Source organism: Bradysia coprophila, unplaced genomic scaffold (assembly GCF_014529535.1).
Source record: "Bradysia coprophila strain Holo2 unplaced genomic scaffold, BU_Bcop_v1 contig_232, whole genome shotgun sequence".
Lineage (NCBI taxonomy): Eukaryota > Metazoa > Arthropoda > Insecta > Diptera > Sciaridae > Bradysia > Bradysia coprophila.
In genome coordinates, this window is record NW_023503493.1 from 4,457,866 (window position 1) to 4,471,050 (window position 13,185).

At 35.3% G+C, this 13,185-nt stretch overlaps 1 protein-coding gene across 2 annotated transcripts in view; it reads left to right on the top strand.

Annotated features, from left to right (window-relative positions):
- LOC119076132 (autophagy protein 5) overlaps positions 1–12,846 on the top strand; it is a 32,175-nt gene extending 19,329 nt beyond the window's left edge. For both annotated transcript variants that reach the window (XM_037182805.1, XM_037182806.1), the window contains exon 6: positions 12,626–12,846. In XM_037182805.1, the coding sequence (XP_037038700.1) occupies positions 12,626–12,750 (125 nt within the window). In that variant the 3' untranslated portion in view covers positions 12,751–12,846. The remainder of the gene's footprint in view (positions 1–12,625) is intronic.
- Positions 12,847–13,185: the final 339 nt, after the last annotated feature.

A 13,185-nucleotide genomic window follows, 5' to 3' on the forward strand; every position in this document is an offset into this window, starting at 1 on the left:
ACTTGGTTCATACGGTTTTGATATATATGCTCAAAGTATTATCACCGTCGAATTGGTTGGTTGGTTGGATTTTTTTTTTAATTCTTTCGTCTTCTACGTCTCTCTTCATTTTATATACACACAGCTTTTTTGTGCATACAATGCACCTCAATTTAAATACTCGTACGTTGAATTCTCGTACAAAGGCAGAAGAATTTTTTTTTTCTGCTTCAGTCGATCACTCGTTAGATATGAGTTTTCCCGTGACTATATACTATTGTACTGGTTAGTTTGGTCTTTTGTATCGAAATTCGAGGAAACGATTTTATTCTTAGATCGGTTCAGATTTGTGTGAATGGCCGGTTTTTTTCTCTCTCTTCTCTGAATTTATTTTATGGTAAATCGGATTCGATGATTGAACACAGAGTAATGGAAAAATTTCTGATTTATCGGGATCGATGGTGTGCGACATCGTCGTCAGGATAGCCAATTATTTGTGTAGAAAATGGAAGATTCGGTTGATGGTTGAATTTACCTCACGATGGAAAAGAATGTCGCGGAGTTCCATCGAAATGAATATCTAAAGAGAAAGAGACTTAGAGGAAAGAAGGCGGATGCTTGAAATGTATGTGTGATGATGAAATTGTTAATTCCTCTGAAAGTCTATAGACATCAACAGTCTCTGGTGGTTCTAAAAAATTCACACAAAAATCCGCTAGAGAAGTCAAAGTTTGTTAGTCCGTATTTCTTACAAAGAGGTTCTTAGACGACATAGACCCAGGTCTCGAAGAGTGTTAGTGTAGCGTTTCAGATCATGCTCTGTGTTGAATTAACCTCTTATAATAGACAAGATCGTATCGTGATAAAATCGTAAAATCTAGTTCTTCGTTTCCTTAAATATTGTCGAGCGTTTCATAGAAAATCTTCTACTTCATTAGCTTTAACATAGATCTTGCTATACATAAAAGAACGACAGCAAGGTTGGTCATGAGCTCATATGCCTTAGCCCAGCGTAAATTGGTAACGGTAGGCATCAATGTTAACAAAGTCTCAAAAAGCTTATACGACCGCATTTATTACCAAAAGTTTCTTAGACGACATAAACGCAGCTTTCAAAGAATGTTAGTGTCGCGTTTCAGATCATGCTCTGTTTTGAATACAGATTTTATAAGATACAATAGCGTATCTATATTATATCCTCAAATCTATTACTTCGTCTGCTTAAATAAGGTCGAGCTTTTCATGCAGAATCTTGTACTTCATTAGATTTAACATAGATTTTGCTATGCATAAGATAACAGTAGCTGGAGGATGCCCCATAACGCATAAATAGTATTCTGTAGTCAACATTAAAAGGAGTTATAAGCAATTTCCTACAATGAAAGAGTTAGGCTGGGCTGGTGTGAACTTATGATTCTCCAATCTGTATCAAATTATGCTGACTCATGGTCACTAACTTCTGTCTCCAAAAAAGGAATGAAAATCAAGCTGATCACAGATCAAGAAACCTTATAATAGGACCCATACAAAACAACTTCTTGGGAAATCCTGAAACGTTTCAGAAAAAATCTCATCATTTTCCACATCCATTTAATGAGTGATGCGCATTCTTTTTTCGTCGAATGCTGACTCAATGGTGTAGTCGGTGAATGTTTTTGTTGGAACTTTACGTGCGTTTCAATCACTGTACGAGATAAAACAATAGCCATTATTCACCGTTAAGTGTTTGAAGGACGCACTGGGTTCAACAATCACATTAATCGAATTTGTACATCAAACACACGTTTTCCAACACCTACCACCATATATAACCGAATCACTGAAAATACTTTTCAGTTTGACGTCAATTTTGATATACAATTCGGTTGTTGTTGTTCTTGTCTTTCTTATTTCACTTATATCACTCAGTTGTCAACGTCAGGTGAGATACCACCCATAAACGAGAGTAAGACAAATAATTCGAAGAAATGTTATTTTCAAAATAAATTGCAAATTTTTACGTATACGTGATCGAAGAAACGTAAATTGTTCAATTTTTGGCGATAAACGACTTTTTCATTTCCAATTTTACATCACACTCTGTCCAGATAGTGTAATCAGCAGTAGCTGAACAGCTTCAAAAAATCAAACATCTATCTCACCCACTTGACATTGATTTTTTGATTTTTATTCCGAGCTAATCAATTTTGATTTGAATTGATTCCGGGGCTATCGAAACTGAATCCTTTTGATTGAATTTAATTAACATGCGCGTCTCATGCATAAATAAAACAACAACACCGATCAAACAACCATTTCTTATCGCGGGATCGAAATCCTTCGACCTCGAACACGACCAGAAAAAAAATGTTGTTTTCATTTAGACTAGTGGAGGATACTCCCGGCCTTGCACGGGATTGCTATAATGACAAAATATTTGACTATTTTTAGTTGTCAAACGTAATTTTTATTCAAAAAATATTTGAACGCGTCGAAATAGTTATTTGTTCACCGAGGGAATTTGTTTGTATTCAAAAGGTAAAATCCAACTTTTTCCCGAGGTAAACACAACATTTTCAACACGAAGGCCTTTGGAAGTTTCAGAAGAGGGGAGAAACTGATTAAATTTTTCCTTTACTAGGGAGGGAAAAATGGACTTTCCGTCCCTAGGAAAATGTCTTTCCCTCCTTCGTAAAGGAAAACGTCATACTACACTCGGGAAGGAATTTGATATTTTACCTTGGACCCTTGGACACTTTTACTCATATGAATACGAAATATCAAATTCCTTCCATTGTGTAGTAATATACTATTTAAGGCCGAGTAATATTTTGCCTTATTTTCTCCCCTCAATACACTGACAAAAAAGATTTGGAAATCTTACCTGTCACAGGTAACTTTGTCTACATGTAATCGACATTGCCTGTCACAGCTGTACTTTTTGTATGGGGAGCTACAGCTGAAGCAGTTATTGTGGATTATCTGGAGACAAAGTTACCAGTGACAGGTAAGATTTTCGACTCTTTTTTGACAGTGTAGGCCATGAGAAAATTGTGTTTTCTAGACGACTAGTTAAATGACATTTCTAATAAGAAAAGTGAAGAGCTTTCTCTAGAGTGGGGAGAAAATAGAGCTTTTCTCATTCGAAACATCGCTTTAGTTGGAATTTAATATTTTCTTCCTTCTGGACTATTGTTCACAGAGGGAAGAAAATAGGAAATTCCAACCCGCTCTGGCAGTAAAACTTCGCTTTAGTTGGAGTTTCCTATTTTCTTCCAGAGGTGAACAAAACACATTGGATGTGTGAAAGGTTTAATTAACCGTTTTTCTCCAAAAACATCAATTTGTTACATAATTTTTCAAAACAAACGTGACAGTTCAGGGGGAAAATTATCTATTTTCTACCCTGTCAACTCAAAAGGCGAGTAAATAAATATTTTCTCCTCCAAACTATCAGCAGGCAAGGCGTCAAAAAACTTTACTTTTTCATGGCCTTCAGAGTGGAGAAAATGCGGCTAATCACACAGCACAACAACTATTTCCTGTGTGCGGCCATAATTCAGGCTCCTGTTGCGAGAAATTACTTGAACTGCCAGTGACAGTCTGTCACTTCGTTTTTGTTTTCAAAAATCTTAACCAATTGACGATCCAATTCCCTCGGGGAAGAATAGGAAACTCCACCTCGAGTCCAAAATACATTTTTAGGATTTGAAGATTTTCACGAGTTACATAAAGGTTTCCCTGGTAGCGCGCGTTTGTCCTAACCTTTCTTTGTCGGAATGCCAAGTTTCCAGTTTCTATGACTTTTAGACTAAACTTCTACAAGCAAACCAACCAACCAACAAACAAGGCATTAAACTTTATATTATAAATGATGTTTTCAAATGCATTCGAGTTTCATTCTGAAAAAATCTTTACTTCCCAAATATGTTCCAATTTAAAATTATTCAAGAAAATTATTTTATAATTCCCATGTCACTACTCAACTCAGAAAGCTATAAAGTGTAGAAACGAATCTGATATACCTACACACACAACCGTGTACATGTTACAAAGAGATATGTCTTGTGTATAGTAGAAACATTTCAAGTTTTTTTTTCTTATTTCTTTAAAAGTTTTAACTTCTAAGAAAATGATAATTAGATCTGAAATAGTGATTTAAAAAAATAAAATAAAGCAAACAGCGTAAAAGGTTAAAGTGACCGCATCAAATACAGTCGGACTCTTAAGGAAAATAAAAACCAATTGACGTAGTCGAGGTTTTCATTCATACTGTCTTCTATGTCTTTTATCAGCATGCTAATGAAGATGAGGTCATTTATATGTTGATGGAAACGAAAGCTTGACGTTAAATAAAACGATTCATCGAACATAGATGTCCTGTCGCTAAGGGCAAGAATATTACGAGCTAATCTGCTACTTCACTTATTTGCATCAGCGCATAGTGTTTGGAGTTAAAACAAAATCTTTTACTTCATTTGTTTTAACGCACATTTTCCTATATAAGTCAACACCAGCCAGAGCAAATTATTTATTTTTTTGTCGTCGTTGTCAATGACAGATAATGCAGATAATTCTCTTAACACTCGTCAGACCTCGTCGACCGATGTGTGTTCAGAAACACAAGATCAAAGCTTTCAGTACATCGTACGCTATGTAATTCCAAACTGATATCAGTTCCTGTTAATGGGTAAATGCGAAATCAGGCTTGAAAAACCTAAAAAAGTAGGATGAAGAAAGCCGAATCACCTGCAACTTGGGACACTGTTTTTGGGTGTTTTTTTGCGTTCAAACGAAATATAGGTGGAAGGACACAGGACCTCCCTTCACATTTTCCCTGTAAAAAGGGTTTTTGTCTGATAATTTTGTCGCAGCATTTCGTAGCCCTAAAGGTAGTTTTTTTAGGTGAAAACAAATGAACTTAGCATAAACCTCCTCGTCTGATACAGGAATTCAAATGCACGAAACAACGCCTATATGTAACATGTCTTAGCAGGTATACTGTGCACGTCTGAAAATGATATTCGCTAAACTTTTTTTCTGTTAAAGTTTGTATAACAATGTTGATAAACATTTAATTGAATTATGATGACGCCATTGATAGCACTTGAAAGTGATTTCATCTCAATAACACAATGATATATGCGCCGTATTTGCGTTCATTGTTGAGTAGGATAAGGCGTTTCAGAAATTAGTGAAGCACGGAAAAGGTCAAAATATTGTATGGTGGGAAATTTCAGGTCAGATCCAGTTGCTTTGTCCTGACCTGAACCTGAATTTCTCGAATCTGTCAGGCCTGGTTGACCTGAAATTTAAAGAAATTTTCATAAAAATTAGTCAAAAATTTTACGTGAACCTGGAACCTGACATCCGAAATGAGGTAATTTCAGGTCTGGACAAAATTCATTTTCATGCTTTTGTCTTCCCTAGGGTCGAAAGTGGCTTATCACACACCTAGGAAAAACAAGAAATTTGGTTTAGGTTTCGAAAGCATGCAATAGTATTTTACATAACTAGGGATATAAAGATGAAAAGTAGAGTTTTCGTGTGAATTTTGTTGATCCGAGGCGAAGCCGAGGTCAATAAACACACGAAAACGAGACTTTTCATTTTTATCCCGAGTTATGTAATGGATTTTACATGCTGAAAGCGTCGAAAGAAGTGCTTAAAACATGAAAAGTACGGTTTTCGACGCATGTAGCATGTAAAATCGATTACATAACTCGGGATATAAATGGAACGTCTCGTTTTCGTGTATTTATTGACCTCGGCTTCGCCTCGGATCAACAAAATTCACACGAAAACTCTACTTTTTATCCCTAGTCATGTAATAGTATTTAACTTTACTAGTGAGGTAATGTGGCTATTCCCTCACTAGTGAAAACCTTTTCCTTCGCCCGTAAAGTAAAACGTTATACTTTACACGTGAAATAATTTGATATCTCGTATCCAGATGAGTAAAAGTATCCGAGGGCTTCAGCCGATACGAGATATCAAATTACTTCACTGGTAAAGTAATGTACTATTACATAACTAGGGATATAAAGATGAAAAGTAGAGTTTTCGTGTGAATTTTGTTGATCCGAGGCGAAGCCGAGGTCGATAAACACACAAAAACGGGACGTTTCATTTTTATCCCGAGTTATGTAATCGATTTTGTGCCACCGAGAATTGAAATACGACTCTTTTCAACATTCATTTTAGTGTTGTAAAGTGACTTATTTCAGCACCCGTTTGATGTGATATTACAACTCTCAAAGCAGTGTTGTTATGGAATTTGTATGAGTTATTACAACATTCGTTTTAGAAAATGCAAAGCAATGTGATCGATCAAATTTGAAGAGTGATTGTTTACCATGAAAATCATGATTTTTTGGGCATTTGTCTATTTCAATTCTCGGTTGGCACAAAGCATGATGTGTTACACGTATTGTAATGAGATTTTTTCAGAACACGACCCAATTTTCCTTGGAAAACTTGAGTCTAGTGCTGAAAAAATCGACATTACAATACTTGTAACACAACATACTATTACATGCTGAGCGTGTCGAAAGTAGTGCTTGAAACATGAAAAGTACGGTTTCTGACGCATGTAGCATTTAATTAACTATTAATTAAGTTGCAGGTAGGTCCAGGTTGACCTGATCTGTTCTGAGCCTAAGAAATTAGAAATTGTCGGGGTCTTGTTAACCTGAATTGCGGAAACAAGAGAATTTGACATTGAAGACATGATTATCGAATCCCGTACGTCCACCACGCTTTTAATGATTATACAGAGATACATGTGCCATGTTTCTGAAAGGTTAATTCCATTGATAAAATTATAGTTATTGTGATCAGACCACTAAGTTTACTTAAAAAAAAACTGCATCTCTGTTCTGTGTTAAGATTTAAAGATACACTGGAAGACCTTGAGTCTTTGTCATCACTTCTACGTATGATAAATTATTAATCGAAAGAAATGATTAATAAAATCGAACGATGATTGATCATCAACAATGCAATACGTTCCGATCGAATAACAACTGAACATTTTTAGTATTTTTTGTTGTTGTCGTTTCTGCTGAGAACATCTACTTCATCGATAGAAAATTTATGCAAATTTTTACATCAGCTTATATCCAATTAGTTTACGTAATACGATGTTTATAATATATGTATGGTGGTTTACACTGCGATTCGAATCATTATAACAACGTCCAACCCACGCAAATTCACATTATATTAAAAACATATTATAATAACGCCGACTTGCGTTCCCAAAACAATTCATCAAAATCCTTTTGGCAAAAGGAATTCGATACAATCTCCTGGTTTCATTCTCCCATTCACAATGCACAAACAGCGCAGAGTGTGTGTATAAGTGTTATTATGAATGCAAATTTTTTAAACTTATTGTCTCATCCATTTCATTCGTCATGCTTGCTTTTTGTATGTACGCTTTGAGAGGAGTTCTTTAAGAGATTTCGTTTTGTTTATATTGTGAAGAAGATTATGATTTTTAAAATAATGGTGACTCATATCAAAGAATTCGGTTGTTGTTTTTTTCTGCCTTTGAATTTTTAATATTTCAATTTTTACATTGGTGGTGTGATCTTGTGCCGATATGATCGCGTGTGTATGCTATCATGGTGTACAGATTTAGAGAAAAATAAAGGAAAATAAGAAAAAAAAAACTTATGATCTAAGATCTAAGACGTAGATATTGTATTCCGTAAGCTGCGGGAAAGTGTATAAAAATTCCATCTGGAAATTGAAAGTAACGGCCGCTCATACTTCATACCTTATAACAACTTGCGCTCAAATCTTTTAAAATTTTGACAATATGAGAGAGTTGCGAGGAGAAACTACGTGAGCAAATCTTCTCCTACCTAACTACTTCCATTGTTGTCTCTTGGCGCATCTATTAGCACAATATTTTCTTTTATCTATCTCTCACCAATAGCAAATAGCACCTGTTTCAGTGCTTGTGCACTAACCCATACTCATTCATGACCTCAAAGTACAATCAAATTTTGAGCATATTTATTCCATTCATTCATGAGGATAAGAATTTTGTGATAAAATCAAACTCAGTCCAGTCGGGTGTCTTTGGAGCAAAAAATTTCAATAACTGTCTTTTCCGGCAAGTGGAGAATTGGTACCCGAGCCGATGATAAGACATACAACTACACTTGTCGAAAGGACACTTGTTACTGTAAGTTGTTCAGAGAACACACAAGTGAACGTACGTGGTTCACAAATTCCATTCTGCATCCAATATTTAGAATTAAGGCTCGGAACAGGTCAGGTCAACCTGAAACCTGACCTGAAATATCTGTTAACCTGACCTGACCTGAAATTTAATTACCTGACCTGACCCGACCTGAAGTGATCTTTAACCTGTTTCGACCTGACCTGAAAAAACCTGACCTGACCTGATTTTTTTTATTTTTTTACATTTCTGATAATTTTATAAATTATTGCGAAATTATATAAAAGTTCTATCCTGCTAAGTATTTATAAATTAAAAACAAAAAAAAACATTTTTAAAAACAGTCAAGCAATGAAGGCTATTTTAAACACGTGCCTGATGTTGATTTAGGGTACTTTTAAGAGGCAAGTCTACACCATTACTACAATAAATCCCAAATCATTTATTTTTTCAGTCAAATGATATGCCTCAATATTTCATTGTTTTGTGGGACTACTGTTTTGTTCTGACAAACGTCATGTAAATTGTCCTTGGAGAACAAGGACATTAATGTTTTGGACTACTCTGCCCTACAAAGCATAAAAACCTTCAGTCTTTTGTTATAACAAAAGACTTAAGGTTTTTATGCTTTGTAGGGCAGTATTGGAAGGCCCATTCTGGAACACTTCCCTCTTTAAAGAGTATGGTCCGCGATTTTTTCGTGGTTCAGTCCGGATCGGTCTTTGTTGAAGTAGTCTTCTTTGGAGCTGTTGACGTTATTAACCCCACCAGATGCTCTCTCACACACAAAACTATACACACGGTTATGTACGTTAAATCGTGGTAACAAACCTTAAATTTTGTTCCTCTTACGAAAATAATGAATTATTGTTTTTTATGTTTATGATTTCCATAGAGGTAGACTACCTAGAGGAATTATGACCCGAAATTCATTGAAAAATTATATCACACACACTACTAACACGAAAACGTCAACTTTGCTTTATTTTGACATTATAGGTCCCTTCACTTTTGACATTAAGAGTCCCTTTTTACTGTCTGTACACGAGGCTGTCACACACACATTTAAATATATGATTTTTCATTTTAATTTGTCAGTTTGTTCTATGGAGAGGGCCCTTGATGATTTCTACCGTTTAAAATGTTCGACTTATTTCTTCAATAAATCGCGAAGAAAACAATAACAATAAACTGGCTAATCAGTTCGTTTAGTATTATCTCCAAAACAATGCTTCCTGACTCAAATCTAAGCTGAAAACGCCCATAACATTCAAATTAGTTTTTTATCAAATTCGGGTCAGGTCAGGTCAGATCAGGTATTATTCATATTAGGTCAGGTTCAGGTCAGGTCTGGTTTGGAAATTACCTGAACCTGACCTGATTCCATCAGGTATTTTTTCTCCTGACCTGACCTGAACCTGACCTGTTCCGAGCCTTATTTAGAATTAGGGGTAGAGCATAAATTTAACTTCCGAAAATGCGCATTTCTCGACATAATTACTTTGTCCGACAACACTGAATTGTCTCAGTCTTTTATGGATGTCCCCAAAATGAACTGATTATATTCCTTCATGTAATGTATCATTTTCGCAGGGGGCAAACTGCCATGTAATGGTCTACTTTCGCATTGGGCTGGTAATAAAATTAATTATTTTGTTTTACCCATGGCGTGATTAATTTAAAATAAAAAGGAGAAAATGGGAAGAAGTTGGAAAAGTGTCCGTAAAACTAGATAAACGGATTTTTAAAATAACCTCCCCAATCCTTTTCTCATTTGGGCAGCTTTGACTTATACGGACGTACGGAATCTTGGAATTTTCCTACGCTCTGCTAGGTTGATAGCGAACATCGGTGAACGTTTTCAAACATTTTGGAGGTTGTGCTGGTCAGACAATTAATAACAAAAAATAAAAAAGAAAGTTCTTCGTACTATCAAAATGCATATCAGATGTATATTGACGAAAGTAGGTCCCAGCAGCTGCGATTTTAACGCATTTGTAATGCAATGTGAGCAGCCGTAATTTTCTATTTAAAAATTATTTTTCCCCGCTTTCCTGCAGCTTCCTCAGAGTGTGTGCTATAATAAACATACGTTTCTAATGTTTTTTTTTCTTCGTTTTATGGCATAGGTGTGTATTTTGCGAGGTTTAAATAAATCATTTCTTTCTTATTAAAAAAAATTGAATGAATTTATGTATAAACTTCACGCGCCTTTAAAACTTTTAAGTTTTTTTTTATTGTTTCAATTTAGCACTAGCCTTCAAATTCGTTACATTTTTTTCCGACACAAAAATGTGCTAATTTTATGCTTAAACATGATGCTTTGATGGTCTGTCGGATAAAGCCCAAGATGGAAGATTTTTTATTTTATTTTATCTTTCTTCAACGGTTTCAATTTAACACAGAGCATTTAGAAACAATCCTCGTCAACCGAATTTTGTCGGAGTGTTGTCTATTTAAATGTAAAAAATTCCTAACCGAACTGTTACAATAATTCATGCAAATTGCTGAATTGTTTCCATTTGTTTTTGGACTCGTACGGGGAGAATAGGGGTCGTATGCTTCTACTAGGTCAGATTTGTAACACCCTTGATTCAAGTTCCTTAAGAGGAACATTTTTTGGTTGCTCAGAGATGCCAGATTGGTAAAAAGAGCAATGTCAACAAAATTTATCTTTACCTTTGCTTCAGATCATCTAACATCTAGTTTACTCATGCAAACACACTTCTAGCCGATATCTATTGACACGAGTTAGTTTCATCAATGAAAGTGTAAAACAGGTATGGTCTATTGTCCCGGAGGACATAAAAAGTTGATTTTCGTACTTAAACGCACTCATTTTCATATTATTTTGACATCAAATGCGAGTGTGTTTAAGACGAATTCGCCGATCGACCATACCTGTTCTAGACTTTCATTGAGTTTCATAGGCACACGCTCGCGCCTGGTAGTAGTACAACCGTAAGAACAATGTGATTGGATCTCGTAAGACCGCCAAAGTAAACTTAGACACAAATTCGGTTGACTTTAATTGTAATTAAGGCTACTGACCACAAGAATCAGTTTTTTGTCCAAATTTTAGGACTTTCAAACCACGCCTTGAAGTAGATAAATACTAGGTATGTGGAAAGTTAAGCGCACAATTGATGTGTCGCCTAAATGTATGCTAGATTTAGAAAAAATCATTGTATTTGGGCTACTTCATACGAGTCATTCAGTGTGTAACATCGTCGCAACCACCAAACCCAATGGAACTACCCAAATTATGAAGCTTGAGTGACGTAAGCATTGCGACCATTTGTAATTGTCTGACACAGGAATCGAGCCCGGACCATTTTGCTCATTTATTTAAAATTGCTTTGAGCAATGCACAGATGGCAATAATAATGACAAGCTCTGTGTAATATGGTCTTTTATACAGTAAAATGTATGTTAAAAAAATTGAAGTACAAGATGTGAAATCAACCGATTAAAAATACTTTGATCGATGGAAGTAATAGACCCGATAATATTACTGGTCATATGCTTGCCGTCTGTAACAGCTAATTTTAACACTTCGTACGGGTCTATTTTTGAATTGTTTTTTTTTTGGAAATACCAAGCGTTAACTTTGTTCGGGTATGTCAGAACAGAATCATCATAATGTCTTCGCAAAATCAAGGTATCAAGGTTAATATTTCGAGAACAATTTTTTTTTTGTGTATCGTGAGGACAGAACAACGAATTCCCATTCAAAATACATAATATGAATGCTTGAAGCCGTCGCTTCTTTTTGTTTTGTTTGTTCTCTGTCGTTATTTTGTTGGGCCTTCTTTTCAAACTTCTCAGATTTCGTTTTTATTTTCTTTTGTCGCCTCGTTTTTTTTTTGTTTCTCGGTTAAACTTCTGCTTTTTTTCGGGTTGTTGTTGTGTTTGACTCTACGATGTTGCATTCTAGATTTCGGATTGATTTATTTTAAGGTTTCGGAAGAATGTAGTCATGTTTTTTGTCATTTTGAGGGAGAGTTAAATGGAAGAAGAAATATGTTTGTTCAACTTTGAGACTTTTTAAATGTTATGCGGTCAGAAGTGAGACGCAAAAAAAAATTTTTTGATTTAAACTCAAGATTTGAGGACACATTTTCAAGCGTCTCTGGTGTATACCGAAAGCGAATTGGTTTCAATTTCTTTGTTGGAATCATAAAAAAATCTGTTCTTTCATCGTCTGTCATTCAATCAAGTAAAGAATGAGAACAACTGTTTGTCTGGATGGTTTTTAATAATCTCCGAACTTTGCGAAATTTTCATTGCCGGTTAGCAATCTGAATAAACTGAACATAAAAGGTCAGTGTATAATCAGCTTATCGTTCCGTTCGAAGTCTTTCTATTCGAAGAAATTATCTTCGCGTTCATTGGGTTAGCTAATGCAGTAGATTGTAGTAGCACTGCTAACATAATTACATTCAGAGAAAAACTTTTTTTTTTCAATTCCAGTTGCCGTTTACACACACGGTGTTGAAGTCCACAACGAAACACCTCTGCAATGGCTATCCGAACATCTGAGCTATCCGGACAATTTTCTTCATATTTGTATGGTGTATGACTCGTCGTTTGCATAAGGCTTCACATGGAACATCTTCGTGTAATTTATTCGTTTAAACAATTTTTTAAAAAATCAAAATATTTTAAGGAAATAAAATCGCTTGAAAAATTAACTCATTGCAATTTTCACTCAAGTCCTAACAAGCAATGGTTGATAGTCAGAGGGAATCAAGCGCTCGGTGAGCTTTAAAACTCAGACAAAGATCACACCGAATACAGTACGTCTCGTAGCTTTCTCGAAACGACAAGTGTATAATGACCAAATCTACTACTTCTCTTGGTATTAGGTATTCGAACCGAAATCTTCTACTTCAATTGTTGACTAGATCTCATCGATTGATTATCGTCTGTGCCGTCAATAACAGATGAATCCTTTGTTGAAAACGAACCAGTCTTACGTGTTAGAGAACTGGAAGTTTCTTGAAAGAATTTCATTAAACCAGAGACATATA